The sequence below is a fragment of the Oncorhynchus mykiss genome, chromosome 17, assembly GCF_013265735.2.
Source record: "Oncorhynchus mykiss isolate Arlee chromosome 17, USDA_OmykA_1.1, whole genome shotgun sequence".
In the NCBI taxonomy this organism is placed as follows: Eukaryota; Metazoa; Chordata; class Actinopteri; order Salmoniformes; family Salmonidae; genus Oncorhynchus; species Oncorhynchus mykiss.
This window is the reverse complement of record NC_048581.1, coordinates 30048054-30074534: the sequence shown is the minus strand read 5'-3', so window position 1 is coordinate 30074534 and position 26481 is coordinate 30048054. Positions and strand designations below refer to the sequence as shown.

Here is a 26481-nt window from a genome sequence, read left to right as displayed (position 1 = left end):
CTTTAGAACAAATCTCCTACAGCTTCCTTTTCCATTACGTTTTTTTTTGTGTGCAAAATTGCTATTGTCGAATAAACCTGAGTCAATGGAAACCTGCCTACTTTTGTATTTTCTCTAGTCTGGCGGTCAATGGGATGCTGGTCAGAAAAGTCCCTTTACTCTCTCCCCCATGAGTAACTAAACCCATGAGAGTTTCTGGGTTTATTAGAAACACAGATCACATGAGGAAGTTACTTAGTTCCGATTGCGAAGCCCCCTCAAATGTGACCGAGCATATAACAAATGTGTGCTCTCTGCCTCCACTTTACTCTGTTGCAATTGAAGTCTCCAAACCACATTCCTCTCCATCTCCCATTGTTGATCAGCTTAGCAGAAACCCTAATTACGAATGAATGTAGAAGTCTTCTGTTTGGCAAACAAGGACACTATCGATGTATGGAGTATTTGTATGATTAAACATTTTGCAGTGGGCCTACTAGTTGAGATGTCCCTTGTCTTAGATCACTCCCAATAAGTCATTCTAGGCCTCTATCCTGTTCCTTGTTGATTGCTGGTCAATCTATTGATAAGAGCATTAATAGCTTTGATATCTGGTTTTATAAAGGCGCACAGCAGTCTCCTGTCCATAGCTAGGTAATTGAAGATAATGTCAAACTTTATTGTAGATTTGTGACAGGCCATCTCAAAGGAGTCGTCTGACACTAGTTTCTACTTCACAGTAGGGCTGTTTTTGGTTGCAGAAATGGCTTCTTGAAGATGTGAACTTTCACGTGTCTTAATTACAAACTTGTATGAGAACCATAAATATACAAATATACAAATGTTAAATGATGAGCCTAGTTTAGCCAAGGAGAATGCACTGAGCTGTATGGGGAGAAAGACGGGATCCTTCATGGAGAGCCATGATGGGCTGAGATAATGGTTGGGTTAACCATACTGAAGGTTGGTTGTGTGATTACATGTGAATTCTTAAAGAGATGGGTGGGGCTTAAGAGAGTGGGAACGATGCTGAATGTAATACTTCAATGTAATACTTGGAAATGGATTGTGTTACAACAGGGATCATCACACAGTAAACCATCTATCTGCTGAGGGCCAATTGTTGTTTTCTTGAGCTGATGGTCGGGCGGCCGGAACATAATTACAAATCATTTATAAACTGCAAATTGACCGCAAGAAGGCCAAACAGATATATTTGACTAAAACATCATAATTCCGAACCTTTCTTACGTTTGCAGATGATCACGTGCCTCTGTATTGCGCGTGGGAATACTTGGGAACAGATTTCCTAAACGAAAATCACTTGGAGCTGATTTGCTGGTGTTTTTAGTCTTTTATGTGCAACAATGAACATTTTAAAAACTTGGGGGGGGCCAAATAAAACCGCCGGCAGGCCGACCAGTTTTACAATATCAACATTTCTATTTGTTTATGTCTCCCCCCCCCCCCCCCCCACACACACACACACACTATAGGAACAGAGTACACAGGCATCCACTAAGATAGGATTGTACTTCATCTTGCCTTGTTTAAGGTTTACAGTTCCTCCACTACTTATTAGTATCTAATTACCCACAAGCCCATATGTTATTCTACACTGATCCTTATAGAAACGGAATGTTTCTCCAGACTAACTCCCTAGCAAAATAGCGACAGTGACTTTAGAAAACCTCAATGAGTGACAGTGAACTAATGAACGGGGAGGGTTGAACTAGAGAGGTGAGTGAGGAGAAGGAGGAGTGTGTAGAACAGGTTGGCCCGGTCCTGTGGAACTAAATAGATTGTCTGGGTGTTGAGTCGACACACTTGTTAACAGGGAGGGGCACAGGTACTCTTTCAGTCAGCTTAATCATAGTGCTGACACCAACAGGGACACACACTAAAATACGCACAGGGAGTGTGTATCTTATCTGTGACAGCGAGAGAGGAACAGAGAGTGTAAGGGGACCAGAGAGACTTGAGTTCTGTCCGTGGAGTGGAACGTCCACTCACCAAAAGACCCAGGATGTTCAAGAAGAAGGACAGTACTACCTTGAAGGGGTCCAGCAAGATCAGCACGTAAGTCTTTAAGGAACGATAGCAAACTCGGTCCTGCAACCTCCTCCACCCTACCCTTTGCTCAGGAGTAGCGGTAGAGGGTCTCCGTCACCTGTGTGTGTGTGTGTGTGTGTGTGTGTGTGTTTGTTTTCAGGTCACGTAAAACAGATTTTAAAATGTGATGACGTTTATCAAATGGTACGGCTCATTAGATTCACATTGATTTGGTGACTATTCACGTCATCATAACGTTCCCCGTGGAGGGATATATGATGGCTTCAAGATTTCTACATTACCACGAAAGAGTAGGACATACAGTACTTAGATAAGGTAGGTAGGGACACATATTTTTTATCAATGTTCATCCATCAATTATGACTCCTATGTCAATGCATCATCACCAGCATAGCCTGTAGGCCTAAATTAGCGATAAATCAAATGTCACCCTATAGAAAAATATGAATCACTTGAGCCTCCCTAAGGTTGAAAATCAAACCTGACCTCGGCAAAGGCAGCTTAGCACCAGGATGGTTGGTGTTCATGTTGAGTCAAAGGAGACTGACGTTAACCTGTACGTCTATGGGTGTAACCCTGGTGGAAAGACTCCCGTGAGAACGATAGAAATGAAAATGCTTGACGCGTGAATACATGGAAGGTGTGTTTGATCATTGTGATGCTATAATAACAGGAGGATTGTCTTATAGTATCCATGCACAACACCTGGACTGAGATGAAAGGTAGAGGTGATGACCATTCAGAGTGAGAGGAGTGCCACTGGTTTCACCCTGCCTCAGGGTCACTGTGTGTCTGATGGCCCTGCTGATCAGGGCAGGGCAGATAAGGCCTCTGTCTGTGCTGTTCAGCTGGTTACTCCACTTCCTATGGGTGTTGGCTCACCCTCCCGCCACGGTGGTGCAAATGGGATATTTAAAGGGAATGTCCTTGTCTGATTGATAGACTGCTTGTCTCTCTGTTATTAAACACAATTGAAACATCTGTATCAGCACTGTGAAGTGTGCTACAGTACAACTGTTGATGAAGCATTTAATGACAGCGAAGATATTTTAGTATAGTAGGTCTATCTTAGTTGTGGCGGAGGGCATTCGTGTAAAGTCTAGGGCCTGCATTTAATGTGTTTAAGGCACTTAAATATTTCACCCGGTCCATCACCTGTAGAAGTTGTCATTGGAGGGATAGTGGTGTTTAAAGAGGAGGTTTGTGAGTCCTGTAGTGCTGGTATTTAAAGGGGAGGTTAGTGACTTCAGTGCTGGTATTTAAAGGGGAGGTTAGTGGCTTCAGTGCTGGTATTTAAAGGGGAGGTTAGTGACTTCAGTGCTGGTATGGTCCACAGGGGCAGGTTGACGTGAGAACACAGATCTATGTATTACTGAATCTGCTGGTACAAGCATATGTAATCTCATTACATCATAATACATGTTTTACTGTTGATAACACTTTCATGTCAAAATGGCTCCTTAGGTTAAAAGGAACATGGGCAAAAATGTCAGGGTCGTCAAATGTAGTCAGTTCAGCAAATTCAACTACACAGTTAAAGTAGTGGACTATTTTCTACACATGCGCTGTATATCACCTGAATTGGTGAAATGAATTGATCCCAACTCAGATGAAGTTGTAAGACGACAGTTACATACTGTATTTAACAGTTTATCAGGCAATCTGAATAGCCTGGATTCAAAGCTGTGGAGAAGTATTCAACACACTTCCAACACTCTGGAGATCAATGCTCTACCTTGAACACTGCCCTGGGAGAGTACCCACTAGGTCGGCAGAGAGAGAGAGCAATACAGGTCGTCACAGTCACACAGAGGGAGTGACAGAGAGACAAACAAATAGTTGAGAGAGACAAACAAACAGCATTTTGGGAATTCTCAGGTGGGGCAGGGGAAGTGATTCACCCTCCTGTTGATCCCAGGTCGTTACCTCTAGAGACCATTAGCGTACGTCCCAAATGGCACACTATTCCCTGCGTAGTGCACTACATTTGACCAGAGATATGGTCAAAAGTACTGCACTACGAAGGGAATAGGGTGCCTTTTGGTACTCACTTTGGTTTCAGTTCAAGAGTGTTGTCTTATGTAGGGCCAGGAGTTTTTCCTGAACATCAAGAACTCAGTGCCCTAGTTATAGGTTCTAGCTATGGCCCAGAGTTCTTCCTGGTCAAGTCACAAAGAACTCTGGTCCTAGTCATACATTTGGACTTTTGTTAGTCTTGGATAAAGTGTTGATTTTGGACAAAGGGAAGTTAGATTACGGAGGACATCTTCACACACATCTACTCTGTCTGTGTCACTATCTATTCTTAGCCTGTGGTTTTATATCTAATGATTTGGCGTGTTAGGTTTCGTAACTGGATAGCTTACACAAGGATAATGGCCTCAGCATCCATCTTAAATGTTTAGGACCCTGACCTTCATTGGTCACTTAAGTCAAGGACAACAACTCATACGCTCGTAAATGGTCCCAAACTTTTTTTAAATTATTGATAGGATTCAGACAGAGATTCAATTTCCACATTCCTCTCTCTGCCTCTTTCCTCTTTGCATTTTGTATCTTCTTTGCTATTTTTCTAAATCAGATATTTAACCTTTAACCTTTGCCCTCTAAACAGTTCCACAGCCAACGACTTGGCCTTGGTGATTGCACGCATGCAAAAGAATTCCGACCAGGTGGAGAAAGATGTCCTCCGGGCCGAAGAGCTACTTGCTGTGGTGAGAACACATACCGACGGTCTCTCTCTTTCTTTCTCTCTAAATAATAGTGTTTCCATGGACTTAAATTCTGGCCACTATTCGTTCTCTGGACTCACCTACTGTCTTCACCCCCATTGCCATGTAGGATGAAGAGAATGAGAAGAAAAACCGGCCCCTCCAGCACCAGAAAGTGGTGGCAAGCAACCTGTCTGAGGCTGAGGGCCTGCTGAATGACCTCTTCCTGGATGTGGACAAGGCCAAGAAGTACAAACACCCTCAAGGCAGCGAGATAGAGAGCGAGTGAGTGACCTCTTCTAGGCCCATCCCACTGGGGCACAGACATGAATTCAACGTTTATTCCACATTGGTTCAACACAATTTCATTGAAATGATATGGAAACAATGTTGATTAAACCAGTGTGTGCCCAGTGGGATATCTCTTCTGAACGCTGATATCATTTGGGCTCTTTAGCTGCTTCAAAAAAATGAGTCTCTGCAGAAAGCCATCTTTCCCTTTAAGACATTTGATCATTGGGGGATACAGTAAGGTCCAGCCTGATTTATTTACTAAAATGTGTTTCTCTTGCCAGTTCTCTTTGTTATCATACTCATGCTAAACATACTAAACGTATTTTCCCCCTCCCTTCCTCAACCTTTTGGTCATTCCAGTGTCAGACACCTTCATGACCGCTGGCTGAAAGACTGTGCCATCTACCGGGACATCTATGAGCCTGTCAACGATGTGGAGCTGAAGCCCAGAATCGACTGGGCTTCAGTGCTCAATCAGAAACAGGTGAAATCAAGTGTCCTCTTCTTCTTTGGCAACTAACTTAAGACCAAGCCTCCCTATTGTAAACATCCTTATAGAATCATGGTGCTCATCCCCTTGACAAACTGTTCTGTTGACCAATTCAAGCTGAACTTTACTTCAGTTGTACTATATACTGACTGACTTAGCTAACCCAACAGTACACAACACAACTAACACAACAGTACACAACGTTCAGTTCATCGTTATCCTACAGTTCATGCTCATTTAAGATACCCCATAAGAATGCATACTACCATAAAGCCTCTTTAGTTTTCTTCTGAGTCTAATTGTGTCCATGACTGACCATACCGTTCTGCGTGTCTGTCTCTCAGAGGGAGGTGAACACGGAAGAGTACGGGCCCACCATGGCTGACCTGAAGAAGCAGATCGCCGCCCACAACATACTGCACAAGGAGATCGAGGCCTACAGCTCTCAGCTCAGCCTCAGCTCCACCAGCACCAAGGTAACCCCTTCAACTCTCTCATCTCCGTGACGATGGATTCAAGGGTTCGTGGATTTAATGGACGTGTTTGGAAACATCTTGTAGCTAGTGAACATGACAACAATTCATTCGTGTTTCAGGAGGAGTATGCTGCCATTAAGAAACAATACAACAATATTTTGGTAAGTCATAGTTATCATATGGGTACTGTGAGATCCAGAGGAGGCTGGTGGGAGGAGGTATAGGAGGACGGGGTCATTGTAATTGGCTGGAATGGAATAGACGGAACAGAGTCCAACATGCGGTTTCCATATGTTTGATGTGTTTGATACCGTTCCATTAATTCCTATAGCTCCTCCCACCAGCCTCCTCTGATGGGATCGGTGGGATTTCACTTTCAACCTAAAAGTAATTGAAACATCTGTTCTCTTTTTGGTGTGGCTCTTTACAGTTGTTACATAATATTGTTCTATTCCCACAGGACAATTCAAAATGGCGGCACCACTACCTGAGCAGTCTGTATGACTACATGCAGAGCTGTAACAAGGAGCTGACTTATCTCGGAGACGAACAGACAAAAATCCTGAAACAGGACTGGAGCGACCACATGTTGGACCCTCCGGACGTCCGCAGACAGTATGAGGTGAGAGTCCATCTTAGGGGTCAAATAGAGTGTCACTCAATGTCAATAAGCCTTAATATAACAATAAAGTATGAAACTGTTGCTTGAGGAGCTGCTTCATAGGTTTCTGGCATGGATGTACATTTCGTTTTCCATTACTGAATGAGCCATGTTCAGGGGCATCATATTTATTTTTTTATTTTTTTATCTCAATCAGAACTTCAAGAACAACAGCCTGCTGTCCCATGAGAGCGAAGTGAACAAACTCCAGGATGACGGTGATCGACTCCTTGAGCTGAAGCACCCGGCCAGCACCACAATACAGGTACATGCCAATAACCAATTAAAACTTTAAGTACACCTCCCCTTCTAGACGATTAACATTTTACATTGTCTTCAATCAGGAATCAATCACTCTTCTATAGATTAGACTTCTACATTTAGGTCCACCAAGTTTTACAATGTTCCTGAAAGATAGAGATTTTCCCTTTACGTGATGCCTTCATCTTTATACTTGTTTCAGGCTCAGAGAGATTCTTTGCGGAATGAGTGGCAGAAGTTCCTCAACCTGTGCATCTGCCAAGAGACCCATCTGGATTACATAGAGGATTTCAAGAAGGTACATGTCACTCAGAATCCATTAACAAGGCTTCAGGCTAGTATCTACATCAGCTTAGAATAATATTCAGATTCCTGCTTTTATTGTCAGAATGGAAAGGTATGTGAAAAAGGTACCATGTTATGATGTGTTGTCTGTCTGTGTCCCTGTTCAGTACCAACTAGATGTGGAGACACTATCGGAGTCTCTGAGTGAACTCAACTCTAGCCTGAAGAAAGTGGAAGGCACAACTGGGAAGAGTGGCTCAGCGATGACTCTTCAACTGGAGGTAAAATAAGATATCGTTTATTAGTCCATACTAGATGGAAATGTGTCTTCTGCTTTTTTCCCAGCCTCTCTGACACACACACACACACACACACACACACACACACACACACACACACACACACACACACACACACACACACACACACAAATACAAATACAAATACAAATACAAATACAAATATAGGTAATGCCAGGATGTGAACACTATTATCTATTGTACATCTGGATGCAGTTCCAATCTCATTGAATCTTCGGTGTTAACTTGCGCAGTAAACTTTCAACACACCCAGGAAACATAAAGATGCTACATTGCATTTCATATTGAACACATTTTTTTAAAACTCATGCTTTTACCTCTGCACATTTATTATCAATGTAAAATACATGTACAAAAACCCTTTTCAAGACCAGCCTTTTTTTCTACAATGTCAATTAGTGGGCTTTAACTCCCTGCACCACAAAAGAGAAATAAATGGTAGTGTGCATGTTAACACTTCACTTCTAAAGACATTGCATTTCTTTCACACATTATCAGACGTTATCATGACATTACCCTACTACATTATGTAAATAATGTGAAGAAAAAGGGTTATGCCGAAATGCAATGCAGCTGGTCCTAATTCCGCAATTTCGCTTTACCACTCTCTCCCCTTCTCTCTCTCTCTTTCTTTCTCCATCTCTCTCTCTCTCTCTCTCTCTCTCTCTTTCTTTCTCCATCTCTCTCTCTCTTTCTTTCTCCATCTCTCTCTCCATCTCTCTCTCTCTCTCTCTCTCTCTCAGGCGGAGGAGAGCACGGTGCAACGTAACGAGCAGCTCTTGGCTGACCTGAGGAAGAGGAGCACCACCATCGCCCCCCTCAAGCTGCGCCGCTGCCCGCCCACCAGGTCCACCACCGTGGATTCCCTCTGTGACTGGAAGACTGAGAAGGTATGACCAGCTGCTCTGACCTCTCACCTTTTAACTTTGACCCTGTCCTGGAGCCTCCACCACAGGTTACGCTATGAAGTCAAAGCGGGTTCCAAACCTCTGTAGAATCTTTGATAAAGCTACTAAGCAATGACGTGACTACTAGAATAGAATAGAATGCTCTACCACGGCACTGAGAGGTGTGTCAAGGCATGCGACGTAATGTAGGCTCATGTAAACATCACAAAACCAAACATTACTGTAACTAGGGAACTCACTAAAGTAAATTAAAGTTCCTAGGTACCTCAGTATTGGGCATTGTGTTTGTGAGATGAAAAGGAATATTTACATGTGATCCATTCTGAGGAAAGTTCTCTCTTTGTGTTCTTTTAGGCTGAACTCACTCGAGGGGACAAGTTCACCCTCAAGTCGAATTCAGACGTTGAGAACTGGAACGTATTGACCAGCAGTGGGGCAACCAAAACCTTTCCAGGGGTCTGCTTCCTGATCCCACCCCCTGACCCAGAGGCCATTGCCACCGTAGACATGTAAGCAACAGGAGAATATGTCATTTATGTCAATTATATGACAAGCATATGGAAAAATAATACGTCAATTTTGTGAATTAAAATGCCTCAGTTCTAACGATTTTTGTGTGTGCGCGCACAGACATGGTGATGTGCTTGACGACATCAAGAAGAGGAGGGCTGTTTATTTAGGCACAATGAAGGACAAGATCCGTTGTGTCGAAGAGAAACCCGTATACACAGGTGAGGAAAAAGTTGCTCCATTAATCCCAGTACCCCAAAACAAAGCCTTCCAAATAACTCTGGATCCTGCTACTGTTACTGCTAGGATCCTTAACTGTAAATAAGGAGAAATGGCTTCTCCAACTTTTGATTCAACATTGTCCCTAAACCACATTGTGATATCACATTCAACTCATCACGTCATGTAAACCCCAAGCCAAAGTGTATTTATGGGACATGTGTACATATACAATAACTACAGCTGCAGAGATAATGGTCCCCTTTTCCCTACATAGTGCACTACTTTTGATTAGGCCAGATTTTCATTGCCCTGTGTCCCCCACGTAGCCCCGCCGTCCAACCCCAAAGCTAAAGCCGCGGCCAGTCAGCTGGATAAGCTGGATGAGGACCTGGTCAAAGCCAAGCAGGGCATGTTGAGCCGTCTGAGGGCCCCGCTGGACCGCAGTGACCCCACCGCCGACCTGGCCAAGAGGCTGAAGGAGCAAGAGGTGAGAGAGAGAGAGTCTTGTTTTTAACTTTATTGAGACAGATACAAGTGGAAATGAGCAAGGAGACAGAGAAGGAGGGAGAAAGAGAGTAGAGGTGGAGCTGGGATTCGTACCCATTACCCATTAGACCAGCCTCAGGCACAGTCTAAGGGGACAACCGAAATGGCACCCTATTCCACTACTTTTGATAGACGTCTACCAGCCATTGTAACTGTACAATGTATCTTCATGCTGTTAAAATCACTAAATCTGAATAATTATAGGTTGACATTGATGACATTGATGGATTCGTGCCTCCTAAAGATGATGATGACAATAATGATGAGTCTAATGTCTACGGCGATGATGATGATAGTTATGCTATTGTTGGTAAGGATGGTACTGATCCTAATGATATGGTGGTTGTATCTCTTGTAGAAAGCAGCAGATGCTCTGGCAGCTATGGAGCAGCCGAAGTTGGAGAAGGACATCTCTAAAGGCCTTGCAGCCAAACTTCAAGCTGCCAAGGACAAGCAAGATAGCATCGCAGCCCTGGCCGAGCTATTTAACAAGAAGTACAACCATTTTACAAACATACATTATCACCGATCACCTGTCTTATCGATATATTATCAGAAAATAGAATCAAACAGCAGATCTTGGGGTTAATTATTGTTTAATTTTTTTGCCATTTCTTCTATAGGGCTAATGCATCTCTGAACCTGGAGAAGCAGATCAAGAAAGTGGATGGCATTGTCTCTGGCTTTGAGGAAAAGCTGAATAAGGATGGCCCTATCCCAGATGTCCCCAATGCTATTCAGGCCCGCACCCAGGAGATCCAGGTGGGTGGGACATTACCAGTGCACCCTATTCCCTATATATTGAACTACTTTTGACCAGGACCATTGCCTACACTGCCTTGGATTAGTGTGCCATTCTGGACACAACTCAACTTTCTCAAGAGAACCAAATAGATTCTACAGTATCCTTGAACAAATTGGACCAGAGAATACCCTAGTAGTTGACTTGAAGTAATAAAGGACTATATAATTTGACTGCACATATCAGTCATCCCTTCTAATTTAGCTAAAAGCACCCCACCAGGACACATATTTATCATATCGGTTCTCTACAGAGTCTGCGTAAGGATGTGGCGGGCTCTCAGGATGAACTGAAGAAGCTGGGCCAGGACCTGGAGACCAGCGAGCAGCTGTGTAGTTCCCTGCAGCAGGGCTACCAGGAGTACTGCCCAGACATCCATCGCCAGGGGACCCAGGTCAAACAACTACAGAACCGCTACTCTAACGTCAACAACCAGCTGAAGGAGAGGTGAGCCCAGGGCCACTTTGCCTGTTAGCTAACGTTGACCACACACACCATGTCTGCAAATATATGGTATCAAAATAGTCCATTTGTTTGCTCGAACGTCAGATGAAAATAATAATTGTTTTCAGTTTGTCACCACAAAAGTGTTTATCATTGCGTTTTTCTGTCTCAGAGAGGGCCTCTTGCAAGAGGCTGCAGGCAAGAACCAGGAATTCCAGAACACAAGCAAATCTCTGAACTTCTTCCTGAAAAATCTGCCTGACAACAAGATCAGCCCCAGCGATGACCTATCACAGGTCAACTCCAAGCAGACTTCCCAGAAGGTCAGTCTGTTTGTGTTGTGTGTCAAGAAGCTCTGAAATTGTTGGTGATATTCTTAAAATATCATTGTAAGACACATATTTTGCAATCAAGTTTAATTTAGTAATTTATATTGCAGAGGGTGGTGGATGACATCAAGAGGAAGGGAGACGACCTGGACAGAGTGCTTGACCTTTCCCAAGATTTGCAGAATATCCTCAATGTAAGACTCCGATTAAGTTACATTATCCTACTGCATCATGATTAACCTTGTATTTGTGTAACAGATATTTGAATATTTGGATATTGAATAATAAAATCTTTATTTCAACTGCTTGTGCAGGAATATGAGGTCAACACTGACAAATACAGCAGCACCCTCAACAATGTGGGAGGCAAAGATTCCAAAACACGTCACACCTCCACCCTTGCTGATACTGTGCAGAACCAGGTAATACACAAAGGATGGAAGTCAATAGACACAAATGACATTCATGTTTATCCACTTCTATGCAGACCAGTGTAGGGCGCGTCATGTTTCCTGCATGTTTTCTTGAGCACTGTGAGCTGAAGGATGGCTGTGCTTCTTTGTGTATTACAGGAAAAGGCTGTGGTGAACCACTATGCTAAAACGTCCGCTGAGAATGACCAGCTGCTCAATCAGATGGGCTTTGCTAAGAACCTCATCGCTCAGGTGAGTTGGAAAATCTAGCTAAACACAAAACTTCTTTCCCACTGCCAGTTTTGATCAATTGAATGTGTTTCGGATACAAAATTATGAAAATGTTGAAGTATTTTCCCTGAAATTGCTTTTAAAACTATGCTTTTTTTGTTTTACTTTTTGCAGAAACATGAGAAACAATCCATAGAACCGACCATAAAATCAACCATGAACATAAAGAGCCTGCAGCAAGAGTTGAGTGCGGAGAGCGATAGACGCAGCCGTGCTGAGACTGACGTGGCAACGTTCAAGACCAGGATGATGTCTCTGAAGAGCCGTAAAGGGATGCATCGAGTTGAGGAGAAGGAGGTGCTCGAGTACTACCGCGACCCTAAACTGGAAACCGACCTAAAAGATCTAGAGGACCAAATCCACAAAGAGGCCTTGAAGCGCAGCCGTACCCAGGGTGAGATCGAGGGTGTTAAAATCAAAATCGCTACTTTTGGGGACGACCTCAAGTGCATCAAGCCCAAACTGGTGACTAGAGAGGTGACTGAGTTTGAGAGAGATCCTCAGTTGGATGTAGAAGCCTCCAAGTTAAAAGATGAGATCGGCAAGATAAAGAATGAGGTACGAGTAAAAGAGGGAGAAGTCATTCAACAGAAGACAGAGGTCACCATCCTGAATGCTACAAGACCCAACATCAGGGAGAAGGTTATGAAAAAGGAGGTGATTCGATTGGAGAAGGATCCAGAGATGCTCAAGGCTGTTAAAACCTTTGAGAAGGAAATCACAGATGAAGGCAACAAGAGCAAGACTCTGAATGATGAGATCTTCCAAACAAGGAGCCAGATCAATGCATTGGAGAGGATCATTCCCACCATTCAGCCCAAGGTGGTCACCAGGGAGGTGAAGAAAGTCGAACAGGACCCTGAGCTCATCAATGAATCCAAGAGGATTCGATCAGGCCTAGAGGGAGAGAAAATTGAGACAGACTCCCTGGTCAAGGAGGTCTCTCAACTCAAAATTCGGTATAGCGAGGTGGGGCAGTGGAAGCCCAAGGTCGAACTCAAGGAAATTGTCAATGAGATCTACCGCATAGATCCACAAACAGAGTCGGAGATAATGCGTCTGAAGAAAGATGTTCAAGACTTCAACAAGCAGCGTTCTGACTTACAGGACAAGATCACTTTGGTCATGGTCGATCTGGAAGCCCTGCGTTCCAAGAAGCCAAAGGTGGAGCTGAAGGAAGTCATCCAAGACGTGGTGAAAGAGGAGAGGAGCCCTGAGAACGAAAGAGAGATACAGAGGCTCAATGATCAGGTGAACCATGTGCACCGAACTTACAATAATGTAGAGGACCAGATTAACCTCCTGAGAAAAGAGAGGGACGAGTGGAAAGCAGAAAAATCCAAGGTGGAGACAAAGCTGATGACCAAAGATATCTTCAAGTATGAGGATGATCCACTCTTGGAGAAGGAGGCAGATCGGCTGAGAAAGGAGGTACGCGATGAGCAACAGTGTCGCCGTACCACGGAGGAGATGGTGTTCGACCTGCAAAACAAGTACATCCTGCTGGAGAGACAAAAGCCAGAGGAAAAAGTGGTGGTGCAGGAGGTGGTGCGTCTACAGAAGGACCCAAAGCAAATAGTTGAGCATGATAAGCTTGGCAGGAGCCTTGATGAGGAGGTTAAGTCCCGCCGGCAGCTAGAGCTTGAGATGCAAAAACTTAAAACCTTAGTGGAGGAGAAGGAGAACATCCTAAAGCAGAGTGATGAACATCAGAAGAAGATTAAAGTGGAGTCTGAACTGAAACAGATCAAACTGCGCATCAAAGAGCTGGAAAATGCCCCACCGCCCATCGAGGAGAGTATCATTGTCGAGGAGGTCCTGAAAGTTGAGAGAGACCCTAGACTGGAGAGGATGACCAACGGTCTTCGCTCAGACATGGACAAGGAAACCAATGACGTCCTGAATATTCAGAGAAACATCAGGAACACTAATGTCAAGCTTGAGCTCATTCAGCGAGAAAAGGCCGTAGAGAAGACGGTGTACAAAGAGGTGATCCGGGTGGAGAAAGACCAGGCTGTAGAAGCAGAGAGATACCGCCTGAAGGGCCTGGTGTCTCAGGAGAAACATGCCAGGCAGGACCTGGAGGAAAAAATCAAACAGCTCTCTGACAAACTCAACCGACTGAATGGCAGTCAGTCGAGCACTTCTCGGGAAGAGACAAGTCTCATTCTGGCCAGGGACGCCGCGCAGAGGGAGAAAGACAACCTCACCCGGGAGCTGAGGAAGTTGGAGTCTGAGAGGCAAGACATCAGCTTATCGTTCCAGCAGCAGACCAAGCTGATGAGCGAGAGAAGCCAGATCAACAGACAAAAGAGCGTCAAGATGGAGTCTGACGTGCAGCGTCTGGAGAGGGAGATACTGGACGAGAAAGACACGATCCACCAGAAAGACAACGCCATCAGGATACTCCAGAGGGAAAAGGAGAAGGAAGACAATACAGAGACCCAGACAAAGGATACCAATGTCTCCACTAAAATCACCATCTTGGACCCTGATACCGGCAAAGAACTATCTCCATATGAAGCCTACCTGCAGGGACTGATCGACCGTGCCCAGTACATGCATCTGCAAGAGCTGGAGTGTGATTGGGAGGAAATAACTTCGATGGGACCTAATGGGGAGACCTCTGTGCTGCAGGATCGCAAGAGCGGCAAGCAGTACTCTATCAAAAATGCCTTGAGAGATGGAAAACTGACCCAGTATGATTTTCAAAAATACAAGGATGGGAAAATGCCCATTTCAGAGTTTGCACTTCTTGTCGCAGGTGAAAAAGAAAAACAGCCCAAGTTCAACTCAATCACATCAAAGCTGGAATCCTCGCTAAAGTCGTCCCCTACCAGCAGCGCCCCTGTTCCTGCCCCTAAGGAGAGATATCCTATCGCTGGTGTAATTGACACAAACACCGACACGTGCTTCTCCATACGCAGTGCAGAGGCCCGCAAGCTAATCGAAAGCGGCACAGCACAAAAGCTGTTGGAAGCACAGGCTGCTACAGGGGGCATCGTTGACATCAGCAACAAGGAGAGATACTCGGTCCACAAAGCAGCCGAGAGGGACCTCATTGATTCGAGCCAACTGCAGAGTCTACTCAATGCCCAGAAAGCCTACACTGGCGTGGAGGACCCCACGACCAGAGAACGCCTGTCGGTGGGAGGGGCCGTCCTGAAAGGTTGGATGCCCAAAGAAACTGCCCTGCGTTACATGGAGGTGCAACACCTGACAGGAGGGCTGGTAAATCCCAACAACACGGACCGTGTGAGCATACAGGAGGCCATTGGAGCCAAGATGATTGACAGCACCATGATGAGAGAGCTTCAGGACGAGTACAACTACGCCAAGGAAATCGTCGACCCCACAACAAAGGATAAAATCAACTACAAGCAAGCGATGGCCCGCTGCAAGACAGATCCTCAGTCTGGCCTACTGATGCTACCTGCTTCCTCCAAAGTGTCTGGCAGCAGCTACACCCCTACATACAATTCTCATCGATTTTCTCCTAGATAATAGACCTGTTAACAGTGTGCTTGGAGGGTATTCTTGTCTCTAGGGTGATTTTTAATATGAAGTCAAATTATATTGTATAAACTTAAATATCAATACTACCCAGAATGTATAATTTTAATTTTGTCTGAAAATATTGCGTAGCTTACTGTAAGGTCATGATTGTTGCTGCTGAGTTGCTTTTGTTTACCAAAATTCTTTGGAGATGGCAGAATCTACTTTAAAAAAGGAAAGAGACAAAGGAGTTTTATGTTTTTTAAAAATGTATCCTTGATATTATTGTTTTACTAGAGCTGATGGGACATGGTGCAATGTTATTGACTAAGTTTTGCTTGTCTATTTCTTATTTTCCTGACACTGATCCTTTTAAATGCAACCTTGATACTGTATCAAGAAAATAATTACTCATTAAAGATTATATTGTCAACATGCTTGCTTCTTCAATTCCAACAAAATAAAATAATTAACTACCAAAAAATAAAGCAACACGATAACACATAAATACATCTAATATCAAATCAAAAATAATTTATTTGTTTGTTTCTCACAAATGTACATTTCCAAGCTACATATCAGTTTTCATTCACAAATATAACCATTGCATAAATGGCTACATCAAACATTCTCTCTTATCTTAGATTAGCTACAATAAGAATGTAAGTATGCATTCTTGATCTACTTCATACACCTGACCCAACATTCAGTGAACTTGCCTAACTCTGTCAGCAGGAAGAGGGTGACTTCCAGAATTGATATCGTATGACAAATAATGGCAGGACTTTACAGTGCACCAGAACAAGCAGCTTTTGTGTATCGAATCAGGATTTCATCAGAAGTCTTGTTATATCCCAATTCCACCCTTCGCCATTCTAAATTAGCGAAAGGCAGAGTCTCATAATTCTTGACATCCCCATGTAAATCGGCTATTTGGGAAAATGTCCCGACCATAAAAAAATCTGACCTTTTGACACGATCCATCTGAGGTCATATAAACATTACAACATGTCATTAAATTCCACCTGGTTCATAACTTTCCACTAGTAGCACTGTATCAGATGAATTCTTATTGGGGTCCAGGTCAGAGAGGAGCAGGTGGCCGAGCAGCAGTAGCAGCATCTCCCTTGCTCTCCCCCCTCTCTCTGAAGTAGCTCCTCTGTTCATTGACACCTCTCTGTAGCAGGACTAGGTTGACCCCATCCACACAGTTCAGCACACGGGCATGAGCCATCACACCATCACCTCCTGTGAAGAGATAGGTATGTGGGATTTGGGAGTTGCAAAGCATATAAACCAAATAAAAACCTCATCTTACCCTCTGCTTTTTCAATCTCGCCCAGAACTATGTACTGGGCTCCAATGATGGGGTCAAAGGGTTCCACAAATGTAGTCTGAACAACAACTTGGTGCTGCATGCTGGATAGATTGTGTAGCCTTTTCTAGATTCATCAATCTAGAAAATTAACTGGTCTGTTAGCCATGCAATCCAAAAGGGATTTAAAAAAATACGATTATTGACTATTATTAGGTATACTGCGTTTAAGACAGTACCAGGGGAGGCTGCTGACGGAAGAACGGCTCAAAATTATGGCCAGAACGGAGCGAATGGAATGGCATCGAACACCTGGAAACCATGTTCCATGCATTTGTTAACATTCCACTGATTCGCTCCAGTCATAACCACGAGCCCGTTCTCCACAATTAAGGTGCCAGCAACCTCATGCGGTAGACACTCCTCACCTTCCAAGTGTTCTCACTGAATCTCCCTCCTTGACTGGACCAGAGTTGACTTCCCAAAGGAAATGAAAGACTGCAGGTGCTGGAAGCATCTTCTCAAGAAGTTATCAAAGGGTAAAATAGGCCAAATACCATAAAGATACCAGTTGTGTGTTTTGCCAGTTCAAGGCGGTAATGTTTCACAACGTCACATAACATGATTTTGTTTACCCGCCCCCTCTTCCAGCTATTCAGGAAGTTGTCAATAATTGGTCATGCTCCAGTTAATGCAGTGCTGAACTTGTTTCCTGTGGTCCCAAGGTGACACAACTCATATTTCTATTGCCACAAGTAACGTCGTCTTTTGCAAGGGGAAATATTATTTATTTCGCCATGAATCCTGACATAACTAGAGAGCGTGAGAACGCTACATTTAACGTGGAGAAACTCACACATATTCTGGACGGAGGCATCGAGAAGACCAAAAGAAGAAGAGAAATTGGTAAGGTTGGAATGTCTTGTTTTGTGTCTAACAGAACAAGTTGATAACTGGCTAGCTATCCTACATTAGCGAAGGTTGGTTATACATAGCCTAGGCAACCGATAGTGGCCGCTAGATCTGCACGGACACTATCGGCTGTCTTGGCCAGGTTAGCCAGTTAGTTATCTATCTGTTGTTGTAACAGTAGTTATGACCAGTCAGCTGTTCATAATTGTGAACTAACATTCATTGTAAGTTGCGCATGCTGTTTACGAAATGCATGCTGTTTGTGTAAACAAGGCTCTGATTTGTGTATTGCCAGATAACATAGACAGCTAGCAGCAACCTTGCTAGCTAGAAAGTTAGGTTAGGGTCACTTGAGCCCATCATATAGCAACAGTCGTTGTTTGACCGACTGGCTGTTTGTATAGTGATGGTTGACCCCATGCAGGACTCATTATGGCATCATAATCAAAACAAATAAGACATGACATGGTATTATGTTGCAGATAGAAATGTAGCTAATGATATTAGACACATGCATTTATCCAATGGTAAAACTACACAATTTGCACATAATGTTCAACCTAGTCTCGCATGGCCACCCTTCCAAAATCCCATCTTGTGTGAGAAGCCTGGGTTTCAGAGGCTATGTTTACCCTGATGTCTTAACCCCCCCAATCTTCCATATCCTCCACAGAGTCACTGGTGATCAGTGACCCCGACTTCCAAAGTGAGGACCTCAACTTCCTGTCCAGGAGCGAGCGATACGATGCCGCCGTGAAGAAGAGTGCCCAGATGATCCTGAAGCTCAGAGAGTATGGGATCTCAGACCCTGAGGAAATCTACTGCTACAAGAGGTAAGGCTGGGACACAGACCCAGGCCAGCTACCTGCTATGGGCGGCAAGTAGCCTAGCGGTTAAGAGCGTTGGGCCAGTAACCGAAAGGTCGCTGGTTTGAATCCCAAAATATGGCGATATGCCCTTGAGTAAAGCACTTAACCCTAATTGCTCCTGTAAGTCGCTCTGGATAAGAGCATCTGTTAAATGACGTCAGTGTAAATGCTATGGACCTGCACATCACAACTGGAAATGTGAAAATAGATATAGGGTTTTGTCCATAGTTGTCTTCCTGTCAGCTAACCTGTTAGATGTAATGACCGATGCAGGTGAAAGTAGTGAAAGGTGGGGAAAATAAGATCGTTTTGGGCAAGTTTTGTTGTCTACAAGCAGGATTTGGTTTCAATGGACTGCATGAATTCTGTAAGGGTTTGGGATGATCAAAGCAAATGTCATACTTCTCGATATCCTCCAGTCATCACTCCTTAACACATTTCACAGAAGGTTTTAATGGTTAACACAGCGTGACAAACATCGATGAGGTTTGTCTCATGCTTGTTTTGAGGTTTGACGTGCAGATGGCTGTATCGATGCTGCTTTGGACACACTGGAGCAAAACGCAGCATTTGCTGAAATTACGCAAACAGTCTCTAAGCCTTTCACCTATATGCTAAAGTCTTCTCCACACCCCATGGTAATGTATTGCCTGCTATTAGCCTCAAGAGTAATTGCATTGTCATCTTATGAGGAGTTTGTTGGTATCTTCCTGATCAAAGTCTGTTTTATATATATATATATACTGCTCAAAAAAATAAAGGGAATACTTAAACAACACAATGTAAATCACACTTCTGTGAAATCAAACTGTCCACTTAGGAAGCAACACTGATTGACAATACATTTCACATGCTGCTGTGCAAATGGAATAGACAACAGGTGGAAATTATAGGCAATTAGCAAGACACCCCCAATAAAGGAGTGGTTCTGCAGGTGGTGACCACAGACCACTTCTCATTTCCTATGCTTCCTGGCTGATGTTTTGGTCACTTTTGAATGCTGGCGGTGCTTTCACTCTAGTGGTAGCATGAGACGGAGTCTACAACCCACACAAGTGGCTCAGGTAGTGCAGCTCATCCAGGATGGCACATCAATGCGAGCTGTGGCAAGAAGGTTTGCTGTGTCTGTCAGCGTAGTGTCCAGAGCATGGAGGCACTACCAGGAGACAGGTCAGTACATCAGGAGACGTGGAGGAGGCCGTAGGAGGGCAACAACCCAGCAGCAGGACCGCTACCTCCGCCTTTGTGCAAGGAGGAGCAGGAGGAGCACTGCCAGAGCGCTGCAAAATGACCTCCAGCAGGCCACAAATGTGCATGTGTCTGCTCAAACGGTCAGAAACAGACTCCATGAGGGTGGTATGAGGGCCCGACGTCCACAGGTGGGGGTTGTGCTTACAGCCCAACACCGTGCATGACATTTGGCATTTGCCAGAGAACACCAAGATTGGCAAATTCGCCACTGGCGCCCTGTACTCTTCACAGATGAAAGCAGGTTCACACTGACCACATGTGACAGACGTGACAGTCTGGAGACGCCGTGGAGAACGTTCTGCTGCCTACAACATCCTCCAGCATGACCGGTTTGGCGGTGGGTCAGTCATGGTGTGGGGTGGCATTTCTTTGGGGGGCCGCACACATGTGCTCACCAGAGGTAGCCTGACTGCCATTAGGTACCAAGATGAGATCCTCAGACCCCTTGTGAGACCATATGCTGGTGCGGTTGGCCCTGGGTTCCTCCTAATGCAAGACAATGCTAGACCTCATGTGGCTGGAGTGTGTCAGCAGTTCCTGCAAGAGGAAGACATTGATGCTATGGACTGGCCCGCCCGTTCCCCAGACCTGAATCCAATTGAGCACATCTGGGACATCATGTCTCGCTCCATCCACCAACGCCACATTGCACCACAGACTGTCCAGGAGTTGGCGGATGCTTTAGTCCAGGTCTGGGAGGAGATCCCTCAGGAGACCATCCACCACCTCATCAGAAGCATGCCCAGGCGTTGTAGGGAGGTCATAAAAGCACGTAGAGGCCACACACACACTACTGAGCCTCATTTTAACTTGTTTTAAGGACATTACATCAAAGTTGGATCAGCCTGTAGTGTGGTTTTCCACTTTAATTTTGAGTGTGACTCCAAATCCAGACCTCCATGGGTTGATAAAGTTGATTTCCCTTGATCATTTTTGTGTGATTTTGTTGTTAGCACATTCAACTATGTAAAGAAAAAAGTATTTAATAAGAATATTTCATTCATTCAGATCTAGGATGTGTTATTTTAGTGTTCCCTTTATTTTTTTGAGCAGTGTGTATATATATATATATATATATATATATATATATATGGTGAAGCAATAGGGTACTGTAGTTTTATGCACTGTTACATAATTGCCTATGGGGCAAGACCCTGGCACTCTGCCATGTGGCTATAAAGGTTTGTGTGCATGTGTGTTAGGGATGTGCACCCTTATTCGAATACCCGAACGCTGGTATTAGAATACTTGTGAGTATCATTTTTAGGGATAATTATACACCTATAATTATACACCTATTTTCAAGTTGTCACATGCACAGCAAGTACAGTGAAATTCTTAACTTCAGAGCTCTACCCAACAGGGCAGTAATAGACAAAAAATAAACCCAACATGTAAAGTATTGGTCCCGTGTTCCATGAGGTGAAATAAAAGTTCCCAGAAAATGTTCATACGCACAAAAAGCTTATTTCTCTCAAATTCTGTGAACAAATTTGTTTACATCCCTGTTAGTGAGCATTTCTCATTTGCCAACATAATCCATCCACCTGACAGGTGTTGCATATCAAGAAACTGATTAAACAGCAGGATGACGTTTCAAATGATTCATTTAATAAAACAAACTTTTCAATGTAGTTTTAATGACGTGTGACCTCCGAGAGCCTTCATGTATGTGTAACTTGTTTTATGTTGGCCAATCAAAGCGTCAAAGAGACTCGATCTGTAGCAAGTGGAGAGAGAGAACTCACTTAAGCAATGTAAGATGTAATACAATGATGGCATTAAAAGTTAGCAAAATGAGAAGTAGTAGACTTTTATTGTATAATAAAGACTATCAAATGCATCATCAAGTGAAGTTAGGAGGCTGTAGATTGCACAGAACAAAGCAGCAAGGATAGTTTTAAGGTGGAGATAGGGTTATTCTGTTGCAGTCATGCGCAATGTTCTTGGTTGGTCATCAATTGATAAGATAATTGAAAGGAACATGCTTATTTTATTTAATAATATACATCATTTAAAACGGCCAAGTTCTATTCACAACAGTATTCAGTTGGTAAGAGACAGACATTCCGTAAATACTAGGAAATTGATTGTCCACCATCTATGCGTTGTCTCAACAGAAAAGAGTTATAGGCAAAATAACATTTCGATTTAGAGCAATAAAGAAATGGAATAAATTAACTGAGCAATCCAGAAACCTTTCAATATATACATTTAAACATGATTTAAATATAATACATTGAAATGTTGTGGGACTATAGTAGATGAAGAATCAATATTTTTTAGATTGAGTATTTATTGGGTCATTATGTTAGTATATTATGTATGTTTGTAATAGTGTGTTATATGTGGAAATGTGTTCGTATTATAAATGGTATTTTAATGTTTAAGGACTCTTGGAAGATTAGTCCAAATGGGGACTAAAAGAGATCCAAATCAAATCACCAGAATAATGGTCTGACTAGGCAATAATCTTTATTAGCCATCTTCCTCCGTCTGCTCCCTCCATTCTGATTACACACAAGGCCCCTCAGTAGAGCGCCTGACTCTCCCTCACGTAGCAGTGCTCAGCTTAAAAACACTTCAGCGAGCAGGCCTTTCTAATCGACCTGGCCGGGGTATCCTGGAAGGATATTGATCTCATCCCGTCAGTAGAGGATGCGTGGATAGTTAAAAAAATGCCTTCCTAACCATCTTAAATAAACATGCCCCATTCAAGAAATTTAGAACCAGGAACAGATATAGCCCTTGGTTCTCCCCAGACCTGACTGCCCTTAACCAACACAAAAACATCCTATGGCGTTCTGCATTCGCATCGAACAGCCCCCGTGATATGCAGCTGTTCAGGGAAGCTAGAAACCATTATACACAGGCAGTTAGAAAAGCCAAGGCTAGCTTTTTCAAGCAGAAATTTGCTTCCTGCAACACTAACTCAAAAAAGTTCTGGGACACTGTAAAGTCCATGGAGAATAAGAACACCTCCTCCCAGCTGCCCACTGCACTGAAGATAGGAAACACTGTCACCACTGATAAATCCACCATAATTGAGAATTTCAATAAGCATTTTTCTACGGCTGGCCATGCTTTCCACCTGGCTACTCCTACCCCGGTCAACAGCACTGCACCCCCCACAGCAACTCGCCCAAGCCTTCCCCATTTCTCCTTCTCCCAAATCCGTTCAGCTGATGTTCTGAAAGAGCTGCAAAATCTGGACCCCTACAAATCAGCCGGGCTAGACAATTTGAACCCTTTCTTTCTAAAATTATCTGCCGAAATTGTTGCCACCCCTATTACTAGCCTGTTCAACCTCTCTTTCGTGTCGTCTGAGATTCCCAAAGATTGGAAAGCAGCTGCGGTCATCCCCCTCTTCAAAGGGGGACACTCTTGACCCAAACTGCTACAGACCTATATCTATCCTACCATGCCTTTTCTAAGGTCTTCGAAAGCCAAGTCAACAAACAGATTACCAACCATTTTGAATCTCACCATACCTTCTCTGCTATGCAATCTGGTTTCAGAGCTGGTCATGGGTGCACCTCAGCCACGCTCAAGGTCCTAAACGATATCTTAACCGCCATCGATAAGAAACATTACTGTGCAGCCGTATTCATTGATCTGGCCAAGGCTTTCGACTCTGTCAATCACCACATCCTCATCGGCAGACTCGACAGCCTTGGTTTCTCAAATGATTGCCTCGCCTGGTTCACCAACTACTTCTCTGATAGAGTTCAGTGTGTCAAATCGGAGGGTCTGCTGTCCGGACCTCTGACAGTCTCTATGGGGGTGCCACAGGGTTCAATTCTTGGACCGACTCTCTTCTCTGTATACATCAATGAGGTCGCTCTTGCTGCTGGTGAGTCTCTGATCCACCTCTACGCAGACGACACCATTCTGTATACCTCTGGCCCTTCTTTGGACACTGTGTTAACAACCCTCCAGGCAAGCTTCAATGCCATACAACTCTCCTTCTGTGGCCTCCAATTGCTCTTAAATACAAGTAAAACTAAATGCATGCTCTTCAACCGATCTCTACCTGCACCTACCCGCCTGTCCAACATCACTACTCTGGACGGCTCTGACTTAGAATACGTGGAAAACTACAAATAGGTGTCTGGTTAGACTGTAAACTCTCCTTCCAGACCCATATCAAACATCTCCAATCCAAAGTTACATCTAGAATTGCCTTCCTATTTCGCAACAAAGCATCCTTCACTCATGCTGCCAAACATACCCTTGTAAAACTGACCATCCTACCAATCCTCGACTTTGGCGATGTCATTTACAAAATAGCCTCCAATACCCTACTCAACAAATTGGATGCAGTCTATCACAGTGCAATCCGTTTTGTCACCAAAGCCCCATATACTACCCACCATTGCGACCTGTACGCTCTTGTTGGCTGGCCCTCGCTTCATACTCGTCGCCAAACCCACTGGCTCCAGGTCATCTACAAGACCCTGCTAGGTAAAGTCCCCCCTTTTCTCAGCTCGCTGGTCACCATAGCATCACCCACCTGTAGCACGCGCTCCAGCAGGTATATCTCTCTGGTCACCCCCAAAACCAATTCTTTCTTTGGCCGCCTCTCCTTCCAGTTCTCTGCTGCCAATGACCGGAACGAACTACAAAAATCTCTGAAACTGGAAACACTTATCTCCCTCACTAGCTTTAAGCACCAACTGTCAGAGCAGCTCACAGATTACAGCACCTGTACATAGCCCACCTATAATTTAGCCCAAACAACTACCTCTTTCCCTACTGTATTTAATTAATTAATTTATTTTGCTCCTTTGCACCCCATTATTTTTATTTCTACTTTGCACATTCTTCCATTGCAAATCTACCATTCCAGTGTTTTACTTGCTATATTGTATTTACTTTGCCACCATGGCCTTTTTTTGCCTTTAGCTCCCTTCCCACCTCATTTGCTCACATCGTATATAGACTTGTTTATACTGTATTATTGACTGTATGTTTGTTTTACTCCATGTGTAACTCTGTGTCGTTGTATCTGTCGAACTGCTTTGCTTTATCTTGGCCAGGTCGCAATTGTAAATGAGAACTTGTTCTCAACTTGCCTACCTGGTTAAATAAAGGTGAAATAAAAAATGTTTTTTTTTTTTTTTTTTTTTAACTTAAAAAAAGAAAATACATGTATTTAAAATATCTGGATATCAAAAAAAATTAATCATACTATTCGAATAGTGAAATTCTTTCCAAACCCATTCCCTAGTATGTGTGAGTCATGGAGTACTGCTGCAGGCCAGCACTAACTCTCTAGGCAGAGCAAAGGTCACATCAAGATTAAAACTAGGTCACATCAAGATTAAAACTAGGTCACATCAAGATTAAAACTAGTTCACAGGCTATGTTATGTCCTACCCTTTCACTTGTTCAAACTGCATATTTGCCTTATCCCAAGTCAAGTATAGAAGTTAGTTACATATTAAAGGCCTCAGCCAGGAGCCTATATTTTCTCTTTGTAAGTCTCTTTTAAAACATCTATTTCTCAATATGACAATGACGAGGCAAATCGGAGCACATTTTATAGTGAAACTAAAGGGATTGGGTTTGTCCAATGTCAAGTCTATAGGTACAATAGCTTATGCTGGGCATACCTATAGACTTCCATGATTAATGACCAGAATCTTGCAGAATCCCTTTAAAAAAATAAAAAGCCTTGCCTTTACAGTAAGGTCATGTTGACACTAGTGTCAACCCTAAACCTGGGTCCTTTTAAGTAGGAGCGAAACACTTTGAAATGGAAAACTAAAATGCACATTCTTATTGAACAAGTTTAGGTAGAACCTCCCCTTTTTTTTTTAAATGAGTAAAATTACCACAAACCTGCTGAGTGGTCCAGTCTGTCCATCCGTCAACCTGTGTGTCTGTCCCCCTCCCTCAGCGTGTTTCGGGGCAACCATCAAGAGGCTCTGGGGCTCCACTTCAGCATGTTCCTCCCCACCCTGTACACCCAGTGTAACAAGGAGCAGTTCAAGAAGTGGGTCCCCCTGGCCGAGTCCTTCAAGGCCATGGGCACCTACGCCCAAACAGAGTTGGGGCACGGTCAGTCCCATACAGAGAATTTATAATAATGATAACGTAATAGCACAATTTATACAACAAAGTGCTTGTGCAATTGCTTTATATTTAGCCTGCTAGTTATGTTTGAATTATGGAAAGGATCACAGGGATGCTTAGGGATGGACAGTTGTCGATCTTTGACGTAGGATTTTCTTTTAATATCGTTTTAAAATCATGGGGTTGACATTTTGATTGAAAGTGATTATTTGTAGGTGTTTGACAGATCACTGTAGTTGTTTGTGTAGACAAAATGTGCCCAAACAGTAGGCATAACTCAATAGTTATTAGCTAAACTGAATAGCCGAAACCAATATGCTGGATTCAAAATGTCATGATTGCCAGTCTGTTTTTAGAGTCCTCATAAACTGCCCAATACCTTGGAAAAGGTGACAAAAGAAACAATTGAAGGACAAAAAAAATCCCTAAACGATATTAAAAAATCATTTTCCGAAGAACCCAAATGCCTCCTGTCTAGTTTTTAGTTTCATTCCATTCCTCAAACCCCTTTTATTTCTTCTCCTTCTGCTAGTAGTGGCCTATTAG

General features: G+C 43.5%; 3 protein-coding genes across 4 annotated transcripts in view; 2 read left to right on the top strand and 1 right to left on the bottom strand.

Annotated features, from left to right (window-relative positions):
• Window positions 1-1785: 1785 nt before the first annotated feature.
• On the top strand, window positions 1786-15945 carry LOC110493674 (envoplakin). Its single transcript, XM_021568073.2, has 22 exons — window positions 1786-2058; window positions 4667-4766; window positions 4894-5048; window positions 5418-5541; window positions 5892-6023; window positions 6143-6184; window positions 6484-6645; window positions 6842-6949; window positions 7148-7243; window positions 7398-7511; window positions 8294-8440; window positions 8813-8967; window positions 9089-9189; window positions 9517-9677; window positions 10095-10231; window positions 10360-10498; window positions 10792-10985; window positions 11155-11305; window positions 11422-11505; window positions 11626-11733; window positions 11884-11976; window positions 12130-15945. The coding sequence occupies exons 1-22, from the start codon at window positions 2006-2008 to the stop codon at window positions 15517-15519; spliced, it is 5946 nt and encodes a 1981-aa protein (XP_021423748.2). The 5' UTR covers window positions 1786-2005; the 3' UTR covers window positions 15520-15945.
• A 73-nt stretch (window positions 15946-16018) lies between these two features.
• On the bottom strand, window positions 16019-17482 carry LOC110495138 (CST complex subunit TEN1). Its single transcript, XM_021570474.2, has 3 exons — window positions 17254-17482; window positions 16829-16929; window positions 16019-16758 (listed from the first exon to the last, which is right to left on the bottom strand). The coding sequence occupies exons 1-3, from the start codon at window positions 17340-17342 to the stop codon at window positions 16595-16597; spliced, it is 354 nt and encodes a 117-aa protein (XP_021426149.2). The 5' UTR covers window positions 17343-17482; the 3' UTR covers window positions 16019-16594.
• A 5-nt stretch (window positions 17483-17487) lies between these two features.
• acox1 (acyl-CoA oxidase 1, palmitoyl) overlaps window positions 17488-26481 on the top strand; it is a 29067-nt gene continuing 20073 nt past the window's right edge. The window contains exons 1-3 of one of the 2 annotated variants that reach the window (XM_021568072.2): window positions 17488-17731; window positions 18411-18570; window positions 25760-25920. In XM_021568072.2, coding sequence (XP_021423747.1) covers window positions 17623-17731; window positions 18411-18570; window positions 25760-25920 — 430 coding nt within the window. In that variant the 5' untranslated portion in view covers window positions 17488-17622. The remainder of the gene's footprint in view (window positions 17732-18410; window positions 18571-25759; window positions 25921-26481) is intronic. The other variant, XM_021568071.2, reaches the window with a different exon arrangement.